The sequence below is a fragment of the Lynx canadensis genome, chromosome B3, assembly GCF_007474595.2.
Source record: "Lynx canadensis isolate LIC74 chromosome B3, mLynCan4.pri.v2, whole genome shotgun sequence".
NCBI lineage: Eukaryota > Metazoa > Chordata > Mammalia > Carnivora > Felidae > Lynx > Lynx canadensis.
The window spans coordinates 46,668,118-46,690,884 of record NC_044308.2 but is presented as its reverse complement, the minus strand read 5'-3'; the positions used below and the strand labels follow the sequence as shown (position 1 = coordinate 46,690,884).

General features: G+C 47.4%; 1 protein-coding gene across 2 annotated transcripts in view; it reads left to right on the top strand.

The window, feature by feature from the left end:
- Window positions 1-1,469: 1,469 nt before the first annotated feature.
- LOC115515878 (myocardial zonula adherens protein) overlaps window positions 1,470-22,767 on the top strand; it is a 90,774-nt gene continuing 69,476 nt past the window's right edge. Inside the window, exons 1-2 of one of the 2 annotated variants that reach the window (XM_030318091.1) lie at window positions 1,470-1,568; window positions 10,942-11,028. In XM_030318091.1, coding sequence (XP_030173951.1) covers window positions 1,503-1,568; window positions 10,942-11,028 — 153 coding nt within the window. In that variant the 5' untranslated portion in view covers window positions 1,470-1,502. The remainder of the gene's footprint in view (window positions 1,569-10,941; window positions 11,029-22,767) is intronic. The other variant, XM_030318092.1, reaches the window with a different exon arrangement.

The window sequence follows — 22,767 nt, the reverse complement described above, 5'->3', positions numbered from 1 at the left end:
AAAGTCACTTAGATACTCTCGCCTGTTTCCTCATCTACAGAAGGAGTGAGTCTCACAGGAGCATTTGGAACCTTATTCAGCAACATTTCTTGAGCATCTTTCATTTTGGGGCCTCACTGGGGATTTAGCAAAGGGCAAGGCCTGGCCCTCACCCTCCAGAAGCTCACCACTGGGGAAGGGGAACACACACACACACACACACACACACACACACCGCTAACAGAATACAAGATCTCAAAGAGCTGTGAGGTTCACGAGTGTAAGTGTTCAGGGCAAGAAGGTCCTGGAGAGCTTGAAGGAGAGGCAGTGTTTGACCTGGGCTTTGAAGAGTGAGTGGAGGGAGATTGTCTTCCCCTGCTGAAAGACACTTTATCTTCAGGGTAAGGGCCAAACCGCTTGCCTAAGGACACCAGGTTCTCTGTCTCAGCATCCTGCTGCTTCTCTACCTTTGCCTCTACCAGGGCCCCTTGCACTGTGATATTTTCAGCACCTAAAAATATATTGTACCTTCTCTTGCCTTGTGCCCATCGTTGCACATACCGGTTCTTTTGGTCTGTAACTTGCTCCTCACTCTACTAGAGGGCGTAGCAGAGTGGACAAGCAAGGCACTAGGGGCTGACTGTGGGGTCTGTCATAGCTTTGCCCCTACCAGCTGGTGGGGCTTCTGCTGTGTTAGTCTCTTGGTGAGTTAATGTCCTCATCTGCAAAATAGGGGTATAGGATTAAATGAAAGTGGCTGTGAGGATTAAATGAGGTAATACATGCAAAGCACTTGCCAGCTGGGCCCACAGTAATCACTGAATAAATATGAGCAGTTGTGATAAACACTCTACACCTGGCTTGCTCCTGCTTACTCATCACCTCTGTTAGAGGTCTTTTCCTGCACAGGCCAGCAACTAGGGTCGGGTTGTTTTTTCCCATAGGTATCTCCTCTTCTACCAAAGCACCCACACCTGTCATCTATTCTAGGCGTCCCGACCAGATTGCAAACATCATGAGGACAGACAGCGCCAGTCAATTGTGTCGGCTGCTGGGAGGGACACACAGTAGGCACTCAGTAAATAATGAATGACACGGGGTGAAGTTTCCAGGGATGGGGAAGGAAGCCTCTTGGGGCGGGGGGGGGGGTGGCGGTGGGCCGCTGAGTACTGTGAAGATGAACAGGCAGGTGGACCTTGACACCGCAGGCGGCAGGGAGAGCCTGGGCGTCCAGGGGTTCCAGGGCTCCCGCCCGCCCCTGAACAGACCCTAGGCGGGCGCAGCGCCCGGAGCGGAGGACTGCGTTCCACTTTGGCCAGGTCCGCGCCCTGGGTAGAAAATGCAGCTAGACGGGTCGGGCGAGAGCGCGCGGGCCCCGCCCCCGGCCCCGCCCCTCCGCGCACCCTCCCCGCCGCAGCCGGAGCAGCTCCTGGGCCGCACCGCCCCCGCGCAGGGCGGGCTCCGCGCGCTTATTCCGCCCGGAGGAGCGCAGCTGCGGGCTAGCTGCCGGCCGCCGCTGCGGGATGCTGCGCTCCACCTCCACCGTCACCCTGCTGTCGGGCGGCGGCGCCGGGGCGCCCAGCAGGAGGGTGAGTAGCTGGGGGCGGGAACTGCCGCCGTCCCGCTTCCCCGACCCGGCAGTCCGGCTGTAGCGGGGTCTGGCGTTGGGGACGTGCGGGAGCGGGGCCCCGACCCCGACGCCCTACCCTGGACTCAACTCTCCCGTCCTGTCCCAGCTCCGGCCGTGACCCTTCTCTGGATGCCCAGCCAACGGCTCGTAGGGCTTAGGGGACTTTGTGGAATTCCCAGAAATTTCCTCTCCTTCCTGCCTTCTCTGTCAGGCCACGTTTATTGGCGGCACGAGTTTAAAAAGCAAGGGAAACAATTTCTGTGGTGTGCCTACTTGAGACTCACAGATAATGAATATCTTTAACACCCAAACTTGCCTCCTTTCAGCGATTAAAAGCAAAGGTCACTGGTCCCCGCTGGTGATAGAATAACACCGATTCTGGAGTGAGTTTAGCCAAGGTAGGCTTCACCTGACAAGGTAGAGATCAGCAGCTGGACACCTGGGAGCTCAGTGGTGTGGGATTTGGGTTTATGCAAACCGCTTTGTTCATTCTGATTTAAATATTGCATCTTTCCTCACCTCCCCAGATGCTTTGTGAAAGATGCTAGGCACGTGCTGTTGTATCTTTCCCATTCTGTATCTCTTCCAAGATCAGTGCCTCAGAGCGCACTGCCAGGGCCTTGGGCGGTGGCTTTTTAGTTCATCCCTTCTTCATAATATTCATATTTATCAATCAGTGCTTCTTTTCAGTGGTTGAGATTTCTCTTATCATGTTCCCCAAGTTTTAGCTAAACAGATGCTTAAGTCCAAGCCAGGACCCCCTTCGGCACTCCCATCTTCTAGTCTCATAGACATACCTGTTTACATTTCCATACCTCAACCAGGTGACTAGCAGTCCCCTTATGTGCTGCCTTCCTTTAGCTCTAGAAGGAAGACCTGTGTTACTCTTGGGTGTAGGCCAGGTGATGGATTCTGAGGGGGGCAGATGTGTGCACACGTGTGTGTGTGTGTGTATGTGTGTGCATGTGTATACACCAGACACCCAGGGTTGACAGAACTCTGGCTTCTCAGTTATTAGCTTTGTAAAGCAAGATCCCCATTGGGTCCAAGTGGGTTTCCAATCACAGTCCCAACCTTACTGCAAGACAGGCATTTGCCTTTTTTTCTATGGAAAGCTTGCTCAGTTGGAACACAATTGTGATTGAGAAAGAATGAAGTCACTGAAAAACCAGCCCTGGGCCTAGACAGAGGCACGGGGGGGACCAGAATGCATGAAATAGTCCAGTCCTTTTCCACAGATGGGTGGCTAGAGTGGGTGACTGCAGATGTGATTAGTGTACTAGGTAGCCCTTCTGAAGATTGTTTTTCTCAAATGTTCACTTTCAAGTATTTCATTGTAAGAACCACAGTGGACAGACTATTGGAAAGGCTTTGCCTTTTGAATAAGACAACCAAAGTACCTAGGACCAGAGGGGTCAGGGAGCTGAATCACCATGTAGGGCTGTTCTGAGTGCATGAGTACTGGTGCACTTGTTCAGGAAAGAAGATTTTTACAGGTTCTAGGATTCTCTTCATGATTTCCAACTCTGCTCATGATTTGCAAATGCCACGGGTCCTGTCTATGTGTATGTGTATGGGGGGCATTGTGAGAAGATACGATCTGTTGCTTGATTTTTTTAAACAACACTTGGAGATTTCCTTCTGGATGATACAGGGCTAGGTGTTGGGGCTTACTCTACCCATGGAGGCAGTCATTGTCACAGACTACCGTCGTACAAAGTGATGGTTGTTATAGTGGGGTCCATTGTGAACAAAGTCGGGTGAAGCTAACAGGAAGGGTTCTTCCCAAAGCATCTGAGGAAGACCTCCCTTTTCAGGAGATACTGGAGTTCAGTCTTGAAGGGTGCATAGGAGTTTGTCGGGTGATTGACAATGGGATACTGAAAGGAGGAAATATCACTCATTTAAATGAAGCTCTTGGTATATATTGTATCATAATGGCACATTGCATTTTCTTTAGGGCAAAAACGTTTATTTCTTGGAAAGATAAGAATGGGATGTCTTGAAATTAAAATTGTAGACTAAGTAATCATGGAAATTGTTCCTGAAGTTGAAAGTCTGTCAATAAACTCTGTATCATCCCGTCTTTCCTCTTGGCTGTTATTGGACAAGTGATGGTCTTAAACAAGAACATGCTAGCCATCAAAATAGCATTTCTGTTTTGTCCAAAGAGCTTACCAAATTAGGGACTGCAGAGGAACCAGGCTATGTTGGTCCAGATATTCAAGTAAACTAGCAATGGTGGTGACAGCTGACACTGAACAGGGAGTTTTCTGAGTCAGCCAGCCAGGGAGGTGCAGCCAGACCAGACTGTCACCAATTATCCCTTGTTCAATGGCTGCCACCTACAATTTGTACTTCCTTTTTATCTGAAATCATCTCTCAAAGGGGGGAAAAAAACTGGTGGGAGAGTAATTTCTGTCAGCTGATAAGCAAAGCTCTGAGTGGCATTTACGGATGCCAACCCATTTACGGGTTGTGAAATTAAAAAAACAACAACCCTACCTTCAGTTGCGCGCTAAAAATAGTTTTATCTGTGGCAACAACAGGAAGATAGATTGGCTGGAGAAGAACCATGGATGGAAGGATGACCTTAGAGAACGGGGGGAAACATTAAAAAAACTATGGACATTGCTTCATGATTTTGAAGGGAATTTTGTAAATGAAGTTAATCCCACTAAATGAGCCTTTGACATGAAAGGTCAGTTGTGTGGCCAGGTTGTGCTCTTTGCGGGGGGAAGGCACGTGTTGCTTTGTGCAGCCAAATACTTTTGGTTCAGCTGTTGAGCCGGGGCGATGAGAGGCATGCATCTGTCAAGAGTTTCCTCCAGCATCACACTGTCTTGATAATAAGAGACTCTTGGCTGGTGTTGCCGGTATCCTGGCCCCTGGGTGGTTCGTAAAAAGAAAAACAAAACAGAGGCAAACCCAAAAAGGCCACAAGGATAGGACTGTTTCGTAGCCTGCTCTTGCTGATAGTTCTTTCTATTTGGCAAGGGCTTTTTCTGTCAAAACCCAGCTGGCCTGCCAGTTATCCCTCCTTCACTAATGCACACTCTCCTAGGTCCCATTTCTGTCTGACTGGCTCAAAAGAATTTTCCTTAGGTGGCCACTGAACGGGTCAGACAGGTGTTTACCTCACTTCCTTTTCACAGAAACATATGTGTGCATAACTTCTGTATCTGTGGGCTCTGTAGGAAAGGACATGGCATCGGGTGTCTGGGAGAAGTTAGCTAGCTGCAGCACCCACCAGGGATGGGTGGGTCGGGGGCCCATTGCACCCAGGAAGCAGGCTGGCTCCCCACCAGGGCCTCCTGGAGCCAGCCCCTGACAGACCAAGTTGCAAAGTTTTGGAACCCTGGCATCCTCAGGGCTTAGCCCAAAAGCCTCTCCCACTAAAGTATGACATCTGTGCTTTGGTTCACCCATCTTCCTGTGTCAGAGGTAGGACGAACAGACCTGAGTCTTGGAGACTCTTAAGGAAACTCAAGATAGCGATCCCTTGGTTGTCCGGCAGAGGGTATGGAGTGGGATTCTGGCTGGTTCCTTGTCTCCAGTGCCCCGTGGGAGGGCTGCATATGTGGTCTGTGTCATGGTTCGTCTGCACTGAGTGTGCACACAAGAAACCCAGATGCTCGGCTTCTGATCTCTTGGAAAAGCCTTTCAAGTCAGTCAGCCTTAAAAATCGTCTAATCGAGCTCAAGGAGCTGTGGGTCCAGGGCTAACTAACCAGAGACCATGTTGAAAAGGTTCCATGTGAAATACTTGAAGCAATTACTTGCGTCATGGCCTTAGGGCTTCCCGCAGTGAGCTCTCCCAGCCTAGAACAGTTGCAGTGTTCTCCAAGCACACGGAAGAGTCACACGGGGGTATTTCCCTCTGCCCCACTTGAGGTGAGGGATGGTGCTAAATTTCAGTCACGCTGCTGACTCTTACTTACACTTTAAGGCCAGAGTGCTCTTTCTAAAATGCAAAATACAGAGCCCAATGACTCTGCTTCAGGAGCCCCCTTTGTCCTGCCAGCAGCGGCTACAAATTCCTTACTTTAGCATTCAGGCCTTTCTGATCTGGCCTTAGGCTTCCTTGTTCCCATCCCACACTTGTTCCAAATATTCCAAATTTCTTGCCATTCCCAAACCTTTCATGCTGTTCCTTGCCTCTTTCATGCCTCTCTGATGAAGGGGCAGCTTCCAGGAAGCCTATCTGAACTCTCCTTTTCCATGTTCCCCTAGTGGCCTGTGCACCCCGTCATTGCTTGCATCTACTGGCTGTGATTAACTACTTGAGGAGAGGGGTTAGGGACCCTGCCTCCCCAGGCCTAGTGTAATTGGTATGTAAAAAGAGTTGTGTGTCATCAGGGTCCTAAAGAAGCCACACTTCATACTCAGTTGGCAAACAGAAAACCAGGAAGAGAAGCTTGGGCTAAAGCCAGGCCATCACCTCTGGCTCACCTGGGCAGGAAGCAGGTGACAGAAGGATGTGAGTGCTGGCCCAGGTGAAGAGTTTGATGGTTCTGGGAAAGCCTCCAAATATTCCAGTCTCCTCATCCTGTTGAACAAGTTGGAGTTTCATTCCATTGGTTAAGTCAGTGGTTCACCCTAGTTATATGTAGAATCACTGAGAAGCTTAAAATATCTAAGCCTCAGACTCATTTAAGCCAGACTGTTTAAATGAGAACGTCTGAAAGTAAAGAATAACACCAGTATTTTTCAGGAAGCTCCTCAGGTGATTCTAATGTGCAGCCAAGAATGGGAACTATCTCTTGAATTATGACTGTCTCCTTATAGCTTTCTTGGAAATACCCTCCTGAGACAGTGTTCTGGAAGCTTCCTTCAAGTTTGGAAGGAGCAAGGTGGGGGTGTGGGGGCAGAGCAGGAAGTCCTAACACCCCGGGTCGCACTGCTATTTGTGTGCATTCACTTACCTGCATTTCCTGTCTGTATTGTGGCATTCCTGGGCACACTGTGTGCTTGTCCAGAAGGGAGCCATTGAGGGCAGGAAGGAGGAGCGCTCACTGTCCTTGTCTTTATGAATTTTGTCTGGTGTCAGTCCTGACACAGGAAAGAGGGGCTCTAGAGCACTTTATACCACCTACAAAAAGTGTCCCTGTATGCAGATAAGCTACTGTCCCCCGGGCCATATTTGGCCTTCTTGGCTTGTTTTGTTTGCCTCTGAGATATGAATGTTTTTTATGGTGGTCTGCAAAACCTAAATACTTAGTATTTGGCCCTCTACAGAAAAGGTTTGCCCCACCCTGATGTAGATCATCAGGCCTGCAAGTTCAGAGCCACAGCAGAGCTAAGAGGCCTACTCCAGGTGGGGCATGCCGTGTCTCACACAGCCTGACCCACATACTCCAAAGATTTTATGCTTGTGCTGAGCAGAGTGTGGTGTGTGTCCTTCCAGCCACAACCACAGGGACCACACCTGCTCTTGTTAGGTGGAACTGGGCAGGAACCCACAGTCACAAAGTGGACCAGGCCTTAGAGAAATGTAAATACATTTGGCTAATTTCCTTAGGGAAATCTTTGTAAACTGATTAGCAACACCATCCACCCCCACCCCGTCCCTGGGTCATCTTCTCCACCCCTTTTTATTCGAGAGGATAGTTTTCTCTTTGGTAAGCCCAGGTGCTGAGGCTGAGAGCATGATGGTATGTGGATCTCTGGATTCCCCCATAGATGGAGACCCAGCTTTCTGCCTCCACAAAGAGGGGTGGGTAGGTCAGAAACAAAGCCCCAGAGGACTTGGGGGAGCTCCCAGGTGCCCTGAGTTGCAGACAAGGGCTTTGTTGTGAATTTTCATGTGGAGGAGGCTTGAATACTAGCTGCTCCTCCCTGTTGTCCCTACCAGAGGGTCTGGTTTGAAGAAAGTGGAAGGCTCTCTGGGGAGTTTCAGGCTGTGTTTTAATTCGTCTTAAAAAGAAACTCATACTGACATTTAATTTACCGAGCAAGTGCCCATTATGTGTTGATACTATGCTAAGCAAAAACATTCAGAACATTCGCACATCTGTGCCTTTGGCCAGCCTGGAGCAAATTCCTTGCCTGGTAGTTGTTTGCTGTTATTCTGATGATGGATTCTCCAAACCTCAATGGACTGCAAAGTCTTATTATCTTTCTATACCTAGCTCAAATGTCACCTCTAGGAGCCTTCAGTATACTCCCGTGTCCAGTTAAGACTATTGTTCTTCTTATATTCTTACTGCTATATAAGGAATGCAGTTCTACCATGCCTTAACCACCAAGGTACCCTGCCTCTCAGGACTTTGTGTTGGTTACACTGAGTGTTCTTATTTGCTTTGTTTGGGTATGTTTTTGGATTCTGAGCTCTTGGGAACAAGGCTGTTTCTTTTTTATCTTGGTACCCTCATTGCCCTTAAAAATATTTTACAAGTAGTAGGTGCTCTGTAACCTAGTAATGAAATACACTGAATCTACCACCTTCCTGCTTTTGGTCCACTGGAAGATTCCCTTGCCTGTAGGGACAGCTAATCCCATAACTGTGGTGTTCCCACTAAGTAAGATTCAGTTTTCCTCAATGCTCAGAATACAGGGCTGAGCCTGCTGCTGTGGGAGCAACGACAGCTAGTAGGTGTTGACACATGTATGTGTGTGCGTGTGTGCACTTGTGCAAGTCTGTATATGTGTTTACACACCTGTGTGTATACATGTGTGTGCATTGGATGGGGTGCAGGAGAAAAGCACTTTTCTCTGCAAAATTATGCTATGGATTAGAGCAGCCTATCACAGAAGATTATTGAATATCATAGACTTGGATTGCCTACCTGGTGTGAGTTACACTTTGATGTTTGTGCAAATGCCAGCTGGTTTCAACCGGTCCAGGCAGCCTGGAGTCAGAGGTTTGCCTTTCTCTGGCAGAACTCGGATTCCTATCGGTGCTCCTGCCTGTCAGCTGGGAGAGCTGCCCCCTAGCTGGAATGGGTGGTTTGTCTTTGGCCAACATGACTGATGGTGAGCTCTGAAGGTTTGGTGCAAAGTTGGCCACATTGGAGGCATATAGTCCTGGGGCCATGAGGGGATGAAGCTTGCCCGTAGGAACGTAAAGATGGAGAGTGATTGTGAAACCAAGTCACTGAGTTGAAAGAGCTGGGGTTTTTAGATCCAGAGGAAAAGAGGTTCAGAGGGAAGGAGGCCCTGTGTAGAGAAAGGGGAATTCTATTCCTGCCCTGAGGTCAACCCCAGGTCCATTAGGGAGGAGTTCTGAGGGAACAGGAAGCTGGAGGTGCTGGGTAGCAAAATGGGGTATCTCGAAGGTAGGTGACCATGTGTGTGGAAGTGCTAACATATATCCCACATGGGCTCTTTTACCTGTGCATGGAAAATGTTATCCTCAGTCTCCCACCTGGCAGGTACATTGGTGGGTGGGGGGGTTCCTCTGTAGGTTGGCAGTTTGGACTTAAAAGGCCTTTTACAATCCCATCCCATTCTGGGTTTGTGGGCTGCAGGGTGGTTTGCTCAGAAGCCACCCTGTGGATGGGTGCAGACCAGGTCAGGGGGTATATTAATTTGCTAGGGCTGCTTGAAAAGTACTACAAACCAGGTGGCTTAAACAACAGACTTTTATTATCCTCTGGTTGGGAGCTAGAAGTCCAAAATCAAGGTATTGACAGGGTTAGTTCCTTCCAAGGGCTGTGTGGGAGTGATCTGTTCCAGGCTTCTCTCTTTAGCATGTTCACATGCTCTTCTCCCTATATATGTGTCTGTCTGCAAGTTCCCCTTTTTATAAGGATATCTGTCATTTTGGGTTTCTGTTTTTTTTTTATAAAGTTTTTTTTTTTAATTAGTGAGAGAAAGAGAGTGTGTGTGTGCGCGAGTGAGTAGGAGAGGGGCAGAGAGAGGCGGAGAGAGAGAGAGAGAGAGAGAGAATCACAAGCAGGTTCTGAACTACCAGTGCAGAGCCTGATGAAGGGCTCAAACCCACCAACTGTGAGGTCATGACCTGAGCCAAAATCTAGAGTCAGATGCTCAACTGAGCCACCCAGGTGCCCCAAGGATATCAGTCATTTTGGATTAGGGCTCACCCTGATGACCTCAGTTTAACTTAATAACCTCTGTAAAGACCCTTTTTCCAAATAAGGTCACATTCTGAAGTTCTGGGGTTAAGACTCCAATATACAAATGTTAGGGGGACACAGTACAGCCTATAACAGGGACAAGCCCATGGGGCTGGGTACTCTGGGTGCTGCTGGGGCCCTCTTTGGACTTTTCCAGTGGCCAGATACTTCTCCCTGGGAAATCACAGCAGGTTCTGGCTGTGACATTGGGGTGAAACAGACATATGGCGTTAAGCATATTCCCATTGTTGTGCAAACATCACCACCATCCACCTCCAGGATGTTATCATCTTCTCAAACTGAAACTCCATACCTGTTAAGGAATAACTCCCCACTTCTCTGTGTCCTCAGCCCCTGGCAATCACTGATCTGCTGTCTGTCCCTAGGAATTTTGACTATTCTATATACCTTGTATAAGTGGAGTCATACAGCTGAGAGAGCTGTCATTGTGTCATACCCATGTCTTTGCACGATTGGCTTCCTTCACTTAGCATAATGTCCTCAAGGTTCATCCATGTTGCACCATGTGTCAGAATTTCCTTCCTTTTTAAGGCTGTGTGATATTCCGTTCTGTGTATATACCACATTTTATGTATCCATTCATCCGCTGATGGACATTTGTGTCGCTTTCAGTCATTGTGCATAGTGCTGCTACGAACATGAGTGTATAGACTTTTAAATAACTTTGTGCTTCTGTATATGCATGTCTGTTAGAGAAAAATTCAATATATAGCCAAGGAGAAAGCACTTTCACAGTCCAGTCACCACTGTGTATATTTTGGCCTTTGTCCCTCTAGTTGTATTTTGACCAGTGCAGGTGAGATACGATCATTCTATACATACTGTTACAGAACTCGAGCCAAAATCAAGGTATCAACAGGGTTAGTTCCTTCCAAGGGTTGTGTGGGAGTGATCTGTTCCAGGCTTCTCTCTTTAGCATGTTCACATGCTGTTCTCCCTGTATGTGTGTCTGTCTACAAATTCCCCCTTTTATAAGGATATCTGTCATCTTGGGTTTCTGTTTGTTTGAATGCTATGACATTACTCGGTAATGTCCTCGTTTTGAGCAGCAGGGTGGTGAGTTGCCTGATCTGGGCCAGGCAAACGTTGGTCTTATCCTCAGAGTCCCCTGTGTGGTTGGTACGATCACCTCATTGCTAAGTGGGGGAGACGGCACCAAGAAGCACAAGGTCACCCAGCTCTTTGTACCTCTGGCACGAGTTTGTAACTGGCTTCTCCTCTCCGTCTCTCCTAGGCAAATGTCTGCAGACTGCGGCTGACTGTACCTCCCGAGAGTCCAGCTCCAGGGTCAGGTGAAAAGAGGGTCGAAAGAAAAGAACAAGTAAGCCGTCTCCGAGCAAAGCTCTGACAAGTTCTCATCTTTACTCTCTTTTATTTTCACCCCGTCCCCCGCGTCCACCCCCCACCCCTCCACCCCGGTCCTCTAGCCAGTGTATTCACAGAGTCTGAATGTCAGTGATCTGCTGATGAAAAGCCCTCTCGACCTTGCCACCCCATCTTCCATCTTCCCAGAAGCCAGACTGCCCTGCCCGGCTGGCCCTGCTGGCCTCCTGCCCCTGCTCTTGTTTCCTGGTGAACGCTGGCTCTGTGTTGCCTCAAAGCTGTGGGGACGCTGGCCTTAGTGGCAGGTGCTGTGGCAGGGAACGAGTTTTTCCTGAAAGAGCCCAGTCCTGTTGAGTCAAAGGGCCCATTGTGAGCTGCCTGCGGCTGAGCCTTTCTCAGCAGCTGGAGGCGGAAGGCCCAGCTCATGGTGGAGGCCGCCTGGAGAGGAAAAGCCCAGCAGGCAGCCCGGGCACAGGGCGAGGGCACTTGGCTGGAGGGAGGGGGAGGTCATCAGATTTTTGTGCCAGCTTCTGTGCTAAGTGCTGGGCCATGAAGATAAGTCTGACCTTGTCCTTGTCTTGGAGGAGCTCGAAGGTTTTCGGGTGAGGCAGACCTGTGAACAAGGTTGATGTGACACTCAAGTGTTAGGATCCGGAAGTGCAAGAAGAGCTCCAGGACCACGGGGCAGGGAATAACTGACTGCCTGGGGAGTCACTGAAGCAGACTTAAAGGCTGCATAGGAGGTGCCACTCACTTCCGGGTCTGTTGTCCCCGGCAAGCCATTTTTCTCATTCACAAATAGTTATGGGGCGCCTACTGTATTCCAGGCGCTGTGCATGTGCGTATAGTATACCACAGTATATACTACACTGTGAGTAGAGTAGTGAACAAAGCAGTGAGCAAAAACATGCCTGTCACTCACCGAACTTATCTTCCAGTTGGAAGGAGAATGAAAATTTTTAAATAAAGCATATTTTATGGAGTTTAGAAGGTAGTAAGTACTGATGGAGACACCTAGAGCAAGAGAAGGGGATGAGAGTGCCAGGGGTTAGGTAGTAATTTTTCTTGTGTGTATATTTTGTGTAAGTATAAAAGAAAACAGTGAAATGATTTAATATATGACCATATAAGTTTTATAAATGGAATGACAATGACACGCCTTGCTGTGAAGTTGACCACACGTGGCCACCTGTGGAAAAGGAAGCTCTTCATTGAGTGGTAAATGGTTGATCATGTCCCTAAGTTTACTGTTGGGCTTTGTCTCTCCTTCCCTTCTCTTATGCTCTTTTCCCTGCTTTCTCTAAGGACCAAGCTGCCTGAACTAATTTTAATAATGAGTGACAGAGAAAGGAAGGAGGGAGGAAGGAAAATGAGGTTATGATGAGGTGCAAGGTTAGAGAATGTAGAGTTGCTTATCTGCTTAAAGAGAGAGGAGAAGTCCCACCAAAGGATCCAGAAAAATGGCTGGTTGCAGGTGGGAACAAGGCAAGTACCTGGTGAACCTGGAACATCTCATGCCGGAAAGCAAGATGGCACTCACCCAAATGGGGTCATAGCAAAGGACCCAGAAGCTGGTTTGAAAGTGGTCTCACTGCACTGGCAAAATTGGAACAGCTTTACATCAAAACTTACAACAAACTTTACAACAAAATTCCATCAGAAAGTGATGACAGTAATGGGCTTTGACACATTGAATAATTAAAAAAAAAAAAGATTCAGTAGTTTACAGTAATCATCAGAGATTTAAAAAGCAAAAGCTCTTTTATAGAACTTCAACTGACAAATTTGGAAAGTCCCTATTTTATAACCCCAGGTTGGTTCCTCAGTGGATGCAAAGACTAGTTAGTGGAAGGTTATTGTAGAGCAGTATTTTCACATGGCCCCAGAGTATCACCTCATAGATTACTTTCACTTCCACACTCAAAACTCACAGGGGCGCCTGGGTGGCCAAGTCGGTTAAGCATCCGACTTTGTCTCAGGTCATCATCTCACGGTTCAGTTCATGAGTTGGAGCCCCACGTCAGGCTCTCTGCTGTTAATTCTGAGCCCAGTTCAGATCCTCTGTCTCCCCCTCTCCCTGCTCCTCCCCCGCTCTCGTGCTTGCTCACTTTCTCTCTCTCTTCCTCAAAAATAAACATTAAAAAAGCAAAGGCACAGTGGTGCAGTCTGGCAGCCAGCGTTTCAACCACGTGGTCCAATCTGGCTTTACCAGTAGTGGGCCAACCTGGTCTGTGCGCTTCCGAGGTGATGCAGTCAAGTAAAGCACAGTATCACCTACGTGATATTTGTGCCAGATGGTTTCAGCTGAATCTAGTAATGAGGGAATAGCAAATCCCAAAATGTGGGACATTCTTTAAAAACAGTTGGCCAAAGGGAGGCTAGGAAGAGTTAACTTCAAATGTAACAGGCGAAGCTTGGTTAGATCAGGGATCAAAAAAATAAAAAATATCTGTAAAAGTCATAGTGGGATAACTGTACACTTTTGAATATGAACCACACGTTAGATATTATTGAACTAAATGTGACTCTTCCTTATATAGTCAAACCATTTTTTCGACTGTGTGTAGCTTTGAACATTGTCTGAAGAAAAAGTTTGGGGGTAAAAGCTCCTAACCCAAACGACCCAGCTGGATCCCTGTTGTTGACTAGATTGAGTGGGGTGCTGTGCTGCTGGGGGGTGTCCCCTTCTGCCCTCTCTGCTCTCCTGACTGTTCTTTTAGAGAACTGGCCCTGAGCTGTGATCAGGAGCTTATGGGCTGCTCAGCGCACGAGGAATCGGAGGGAGCACTTTTAGTGTTGTTGTTGTTTTTAAATTTTTTTAGTGTTTATTTTTGAGAGAGAGAGCATGCGTGCATGCGCAAGTCGGGGAGAGGCAGGGAGAGAGGGAGACACAGAATTTGAAACAGCCTCCAGGCTCTGAGCTGTCAGCACTGGTAGAGCCTGATATGGGGCTCAAACTCACGAACTGTGAGGTTGTGACCTGAACCGGAACCAGACACTTCACCAACTGAGCCACCCAGATGACCCGAAGGAGCACTTTTTGAGGGGGTGGCCTAAGCTGGAGAGAGTGACAGGACAAGGGCCACAGTGGCTGCCCCATATGCATGGCACGGGAGGTGGGAGATTTGGTCTGTTGGAGTTAGATCTGAGCCGCATGCCTGGGCAGATGTTGATGAAGGGCACTGACCCTGGTGCTATGAGCCCTTGGAGGGTGCGTCCCCACTAAGAGGAATCAAGCATTCCCAAGGATGGAAAGCATGTGTTCTATGTCAAGCGGGAGTTGGTAACCAAGTCGTGTACTTCGATCAGCCCCTTTGTCTTAAACAGTGCTTTTCAAACTTTTCAAAGCAATAGGTCTCTTTTTTGTTTTTGTTTTTTTAAATGAAAATAAATGTTATTCTGGGCCCTCATGTATAAACCAGGCAAAAGTGTTGCTAGTGGGGGCCAGGGTCCCTCCGGTTCTCCCCGGCTCCTCCTGTGGGTACGTGAGAACCTCAGGGCTGCGAGGAGCACAGGGCAGAAGCTGTGAAGACAGCATGTGCTGTGAGCCCTCTCACACTGGGTGGGCCCGGTATGCAGCCTAAGTGCCCGTCTGCAATGCATTGGTGACTCACTGCAGAAGAGCTGGCGTGGACAGGGAGAGGGTAGGGCCGGCTGCTTCCCCAGGACTGAAGTCCTTGGGTGGTGGTTGCACTCGAAGGTACGGGTGGTAACTGTGAGGCTGTTCTGAGTGGTTCCGTCACCACGTTCTGGCCAGATTCCTGGGCCTGAGTCACTGGGAGCCAGAGGCCAGGCACGAGCGAGGAGGCCCTGAAAGGGACTGCCTGCTCTCATGTGCCATCAGCATTGTTGCCCCTCCCTGGGACACCATAATCCTCAAAACTGCAAGGTGCCAAGAACTCTGGATGACCTTCCCTGGTGAGATGACTTGGGTTCCTTGGAGGGGCCCGTGGTGTGCAAAGGTGGGGGGATAGGAGCTCGCTCAGGTATGGAAGCGGAAAGATACCAGAGGCCTGATGGGCTTCTGATGAAGTGACACTGCTCAGAGAATATCCAGGACCCTGTTAGAGCTGTAGCTGACTGAGGGAAGGCCTGGGCCTTATTCTTTGACACAGTCATGGAAGGTGCTGAGCGTATTTTCAGGGCCTGGGATTCCATGGGGCAGCTGGCCACACATAGATGCCCTGCCATTTGGGTCATTCTTCTGTGCACTCTTCCTGAAATCCCTGGAGAGGAATCACTCACTCACAGAGGCAGGGTGTGGCAGATGGTATATTTTCCCCAGCTTCGTGATGGTGTGTTTGGAGACTTCTGGGAGCAATCACAGCAGAGGCAGTGTCTTTCTTTGGAGTTCTGGGTTCCTGGGGCGTATGTGAGAGGCTTCCTGCCCTGTGGCAGACCATTCCTGCCTGCTGCTTTTAGTCCTTCTCTTATAGAAGGTACCTACTGCCCCGAGACTGCCTTTTGCAGGCCACAGTTGAGCTCCCAAACACTTATTTCTCTGCTACTTGGTTTACTTACCCTGAAAGGAAACACAGTAAGGCCTGGTTGCAAAGAGTAACTGAGCTAATATATGGGAGTGACTGCCACAGTGCCCTGTAATACTGATTACAGAGGCAGTGACTCAATGCCAAATCTCAGCTCTTTGAATGCCAAGCCCAGTCCTTTCTTTGCTTTTCTCCCTCAGACCCTCTGGGAGTCATGCCCCTTCCTGCAACTGTCTGTCCGGCATCTTCCTCTTAGGCTGTGCCTGCAGCATCTTTGTTTGCTGTCCTTAGGTCCTTCTCCATAAATCTGAGCATCCATCTGCCATATCCTCAGGCCTGGTCTCCTCTCTCGGCAGACTTGACCTCAGAGAACTCATGCTCTCACGGCACTGAGCTTTCTGGGGAGTTGCTCACCCCACCCGTCAGCTCTTGGCCATGCCAGTTTTCTGTGTTCTCCACATGGTGGTATTTTTTAGAATACAGATATTTAATCACCACATTACCATTATTTTGGTATTTAAACATATGAAATCTGGATTATTTGTATGAACCCAGAAAATTCTAGGCTGCATTACGTTTGGAATGGAACATAGGTATTCTCATTTCGAAAGGGTTCTGACCCCATTCTTCTGTTTTAGAGCCTCTTGAGGCATCTCACATTCCCATTGCCCGATGACCAGTGAGGATGATTGTGTTTTCCTAACATTTGTTCTTCATGTATATTTTACCCAGAGCCATTTGAAACGAGGGTATGTCTTTTTATTTTGTTTCCCAGAGCCTAGCTCCCTGCCTTGCACATAGTAAGTGCTTAAAGAGTGACTTAAGATTCGGTTTTTGTATTAGCTTCTTGGGCTGCCGTAGCAAAGTACCATGAACTGCATGGCTTAATCCACAGAAATTCATTGTCTCACAGCTTTGGAGGATAGAAGTCTGGGCTCAGGGTGTCCGTCAGCAGGGCCATGCTCTCTCTGCAGGCTCTGGAAGAATCCTTCCTTGCCTCTTCCAGCTGCTGATGGTTCTGGCGGTCCCTGGCTTGTGGCTGCATAACCCTGCTCTTCCTGTGGCATTCTCCCGGTGTGTGTCTGTCTCCAAATTTTCTCCTTTTTGTGAGGATACCCATTATCCTGGATTAGGGCTCACTCCAATAACCTCATTTTAATTCACCCTATCTGCAAATAAGGTCAGATTCTGAGGTACTGGGGGTTAGGGGGTACAACACATTTTTTCCTTTTTTTTTGCAGGACACAATTCAACCTGTAACAAGTTTCTTTGTAGAATGTTATCTTAAATTTTTTTTAATGTTTATTTATTTTTGAGAGAGAGAGAGAGCGTGAGAGAGCATGAGGGGGGGGGGCGGGGGGCGGGGAGAGGCAGAGAGAGAGAGGGACACCCAGAATCAAAAGCAGTCTCTAGGCCCTGAGCTGTCAGCACAGAGCCTGACGTGGGGCTCGAATTCACGAACTTTGAGATCGTGACCTGAGCCGAAGTCGGACGCTTAACTGACTGAGTCACCCAGGTGCCCCTGTGGAATGTTAACTTAAGTTGTATCAACAAGTCAGATAAATTAGTCATGGGCTTTTATTTATATATTAAAAATCATTAAAAATATGGGAGAGGAAATGCTATTAGTTTGTGGGTACAAATTTCATGTTCAGAAATTGGTAAATGTGGAGTATAATGTTTACAAAATTGTTGAATATTAAAATTCACATTGGTGTAGAATATTTTGAAATTAACTCCCTATCATTTTCAAAGAATTTTGTGAGTGTATATACCCCTGTTCCATGTAACTCTATATGCAGTGTATTCTTAGACACACATATATACACACACATAGCAGTAAGAGACAGAACTAACACCAGCTGTTGCAGATTTATCAGTTAAATTGGGTCTCACTGCATGCTTGAATTTTAGTGAACATGACCTGAGCTCTCCCGATTCTGAGTCTGTGTGATAGTGAAGTCTTTTGCAAAGTGACAGGGTAATTTGAAGCAGATAATATTTTCAGTAGCTGTTAACATGCTGCCATTGTAGATGTCCTGTAATGACTTCTGTTTTTAAAGAAGCTGTCTCTCTTTAGACCTTTAAGAACTCCGGTGAGGGAGAGCAGGTCCAGGTGTATGTATGAAAAATGGGGAACTTTCATACCCCAGTGTAATGTTTCAAAGGAGGAAACCCTTGCCATTCAGTTTTATTGTCCCCTTTCCCTTAAAAGCCCTGGATGAGTAAGCATGCTGAGTCCTCGTCCTTGTCCTTGGTGTGACTGTTTATACAACATCATGGGCTGTTGCCAGGGGAGGGAGTGTCCTGCCAGGATTCAGATCGAGGTCAGGGCTGTGCTGAGGGTGTGCAGGACTCCACGTGCCTCTCAGAGAGAGCAGCCCCATGAGGATGGGCAGAGGCCTGGGTTCTAGTGCTGGTTCCTTCACTATGGTGGCCTTCCAGGCGAGTCATCTCTGGGCCTTAGTTTTCTCTTCCAGCAAATGTAAATATTAGACTAGAGTCACTGTTTTTCCAAATTTCTCTAGCTGTGGAACTCCTTATTCAACTGAATACATATGAGAAGTCCATCGGTAAAAGAAGAAAAGTGTAGTGGCTGTGATTTCAAGTAAGGCCAGGGCTGTGCCGGCTGCTGCAGCAGTATCCCAGGCCCGAGCCTTCTCAGACACCACAGAAGGGTGTGGTATCATTTCTAGACCCACTGGACCACACAGCTCTTCTCTTTTCTATTTTCCTGACCTCCTGAGACTGTGATTGTCTCCCCATGCAGAGAAACAAGGCCAGTCAAGGGGTGAACATTCCTCTGTCACAGCAAGTCTGATGGCTGGGATGAAAACAGCAAAAAGGCCCAATAAGAGGGAAGCAGACAGACAGAAGCATCCAGACAAACACGTAGACTTTAGCAAGATCCTAGATACTCAGAAATATAAAGACATGACACCGCCAAAGCATGACAATGCTAGAATCTATCAGAATCTACTGGTATGGCCCATGGCATACACTGGGTTTTGTGTATATTATTCTGTGTATTTCTGGAACCAGCCTCTGAAGTGGGTGGTATTATCCCCCCTGTACTGTTCAGGACCCTGAAAGTCAGTGCAGTAAATAACTAGCACAGAGCCATGCAGCTAGTACACGGTGGATTTGCAGTTCTCACTTGGGTCTGTGCCATGGCCATGTTGCCATGGGAATGTCTACTTGCACACTTTCTCCTATCAGGAAAAGTCTGTCTAGGATATTTATATTTTATCAGTCAAGTTTATCTAAGGTGTGTACTCTACAACTGAGTTCTAGCAAAAGAGTTCCTGATTTTCTTCTCCAGATACTCTTTTCATTTTCCCTGGAGTTGTTGGGCCTAAGCAGCTGTTGTCTGCCTAGAAGCTAGAAGACAATATCTGTAAGAAGTTACCTCCTATCAGGATACTATTATTAGAACTACAGTCTCTTGGGGATTTCTGCTTGGCTAGAAGATTTTCTTTTCCTTCTCATCGTTAAGCATTCAAAAGTATTGGTCTGTGTCCAAGCATGACATGATGATTTTATATAAAATGGTCTCTTCAGTCTGAGATTCACAGAAATGACAAGTACCTTAATAAGCCAGAGATCTCCATTTCCTTGAGGAGACTGGTCTCTCCCTCCTCTCCCTGCTTCTCTCCCAGGCTGTGGGAAGGCTCTCCGGCTCAGCTATGTTGTTGGTTCTTGTTCCAAGGAGACAAAACGGTGTCACAAGTGAGTAATGATTAGGGACTAGTAATTTTCTAGGATGGGCACACAGGTCAGACAGGCCCCAGTACGTTCCTAAAGTGCTGTCCTCTGCCTGCAAGATGAGTGGGATGCCCCTGGCTCATTGCTCAGCAGTCCCTGCATCAGCTGCTGCCCTCTGGCTGGAAGGAGAGGTTCAAAGCAAGAAGGTTTGGAAATAACTCAGCTTCTAGTTGGCATGTCATTTACTTCATGTAATGGTCCATCCTAAGTCATTCGGGCTGACTGGACATGTGACCACTGCCCGTCCTGGTCTCTGGGGCTGGGTTACCACCATTGGTTTGGATTTATGTTAAGCTGTGTGTCTGCTGTTACTTCTTCCCTGAGACCCTTTCTTCACCAAAGGATTTTCTTCCTTGGTGAAGATCAGTGTTTCCGATGACCAGATACTCCAAATCTTCTGGCATAGACCCAATTGCAAACATTCTGTCTTCCTTCCTTCCTTCAAACGTATTTATTGAGCATCTCTTTATGCCGAGTATTGGGGATACTACAGTGAACACGGCAGATTCAGTCTCTGCATTGTGGAGCTCATGTCATGTAAGATCAAATATTCTGATTTCCGGTTTGGGAAATACGGTTGCCTGTTACCTCTCTGACCCTTGTTCTCCAGCAGCGATAAAGCCCTTGCAGCAGGAATTTAGGTGGGGAGTAACTTTTCTGTAGTCTCTCCGTCTTTCTAAGGCACCTTCCACAGGCATGAGCATGTAAGTAAGTTGTCAGCTCTGAGTACATCCCAGGGAACAGTTTAACTGAGAGATTCTCTATCTGTTTCACCAATTATGCCTGCTGTTAATTATGCTGCATTTCACGTAGGGGTTATGGGATGCATTTCAGTTGGCTGTTACCTTTTCCCTTCTTTGGCACGGACTTTGTTTTCATGTATTTCTTAGGGCTTTGGTTTTCAAGGCAATTTTGCCTACTACTGTTTCATACCCAGGAGGCTTTTATTAGGCCTAGGACGTTTTTAAGAATTTGATATTTTAATATCAACCAAGCAGCCTTATAAAGAAGTTAAAAAAATTTAATTACAGAGACTTTCAAACATCTACAAAAGGAAACTGAATCATGTGATAAATCACTGACCCTCCACCCAGCCCTGAAGCCCTCGACCCATGCTCAGTCCTTCTCTGTCTGTACTCCTGTCTGCTTCCTTCACCCTCTATCCCAGATATCATAAATATTTAAGCATGTTTCTCTAAAAGATAAAGGCTATCTCTTAATATAATCACAATGCTCTTATCATGCCTAAAAAAACTAATATTTATCTTATAGGGAGATATTTTAAAGGACCCGGGAGGAGAAAAATTCAGCCACGGTCACAGTGCTAAACATGCCAGCTCTTTTCATTTCTTTTCTTTCTCTTCTCTTCTCTTCTCTTCTCTTCTCTTCTCTTCTCTTCTCTTCTCTTCTCTTCTCTTCTCTCTTTTCCTTTCCTTTCCTTTCCTTTTTTCTCTTCTCTTCTCTTCTCTTCTCTTCTCTTCTCTTCTCTTCTCTTCTCTTCTTTTTTCCTGTGTTCTCCAATTTTTCACCAAGAGCTTACTTAAATTTCATCACAATGATAGCAGTCTCGGGCTCCTTTGCAACTCCTAGAGATTTTATGATGGGGGCAAACCGCAGCTCCCTGTCCCTCCCTCTAAGAAGATCAGAGGGTGTTCCCTTCAGCTGGACTGTATTTATGTATACTGGGAAATTCCCCAGAACCTCTTCCAACTTCTAAAACTCCCTCTTTATTCAGCAAATATTTATTGAGAAACTCATCGAGTGTCTGTCACTGTGAGATGTCAGGGATTATGATGGAAAAGAAGACAAAGGAGGCCCAGTGGATTGGGGAACAGGCCTTAATAGATGACGATACTAATAATCACTCCACTGTGGTTGTGGTGAGGGTGTAGAGGCCTAACCAGTCTGAAGAGGCCTTGAAGGAGAGACATTTCAGCCCACCAGTGGGCACCGCGTGCAGAGGGAATAGCCCGCATAATGCCCTGTGGTGAGAAGGAGAGGTTTGCTGATAAAGGAACAGAAAGGAGGCAGTGAGGGCAGAGGGGAAGACGGATCCCAGGAGGGGAAGATGGATCTCAGGAGGCTGGACAAGGGCCTCCCCATCCTGAGCCTGCCTCTTCCCAGTAGCCCGACCGGACTGGGAGCCATGGTGTTGGCTTCCCTGCCCCTGAGGTTTGGGCTGCCGCATGGAGACATGATTTTCAATTTCACTCTTGACTCTTAGCTATTTTGAAGGCTTTGTGGTCAAGGGAAGAGCTTAGATTTGGGAAGATGTACTCAGGCACTTGGATGTTGCACTTTGGAAGAACTAATATTTACATGGTAGGGTTATTGTGAGGATTAAAGAAAATACTGTATAATAAAGCAGACAACAAATATTTATCCCCTGTGCTTTCTTGGCAAACATCTCTTCCCTGTCCCCGTCACAGTACAGTTTCTGCTTACACTGCCTCAGGAACCCTCTCCTCGGGGAATGGCCCATCCTCATGGCCCTTCTCTGGGCTCTTATTTAGTCCCTGACTTTGTAATATTCTTTTAGGTTTAGTTTTTTGAAAGTTGAAATGAAAGCTGTCCATTCAAAAATAATCCCCCCCCCTCTTTCTTTGGCTAAGAGGCATAAAGGAAAAAATGAAATCCTGTTTTAACTGAAGACACTGGTATTAAAAGTCTGGGTTCCATCCTTTCCAGTGTTTTATACACACAAACAGACATTTAAAAGAAAAAAAAAAACAAGAATAGGGAAATGACTGGTTCTCACTTAACAGATCTTCGCTGTCTTTTCACGTGGGTAACCGTTAGGTCCATGAATTTCATAGACCTTGTTGTGTTGTCCGTGACATTTTGTGTGTTTTCTTCCATAGGCGGTGGTCCTCGTGTCCCGGCAGGGCAGGGAGGCAGAGTGGTCTGCGTGCGGCCACCTGAGCCTTTTCCTGAAAGCCGGTCCATATGGGAAAGGCTTTGCTCTGCAGAAATGCATTTCTGCTTCTGTCAGCCTCAGCTTGTTTTTCAGGAAGTGGGTGGGGTCTGACTGAAAGAGTTTGCTTTTGTTTCCTGGTACATAGAGAGTTTCATTAGAGCTTTTCCTCTTCCTAATTTTATGTCTGGGAAACCAGAGGCCTGGACTCGGAGCTCATCATTCCACCAAGAGCCATCTGACAACGTCTTCATCTAAATTTATGTACACATTTCAGGAGTTGCATTAGTGCCTGTGGGGCCCAAGCACGAAGGCCTCAAGTGGAATCATTTTCTGGAAGTAAATGCAGAGCATCATAATTCCTTATGTCTTTCCATGTATGGAAGGGTGGAAGCAATGGGTGTTTTGTTTTTTAGTTTTTTTTAAAAAAGCTCCCACCACAGAGAAACAATACAAAAGGGTATAAAGACAGAATTGAAAGTCACCACGATGCCCAGTATCCCTGCTCACCCCACTGTCCCCTCCTTAGAGGTCATTACTGTTAATAATTTGCCATGTATCTTTCTAGACT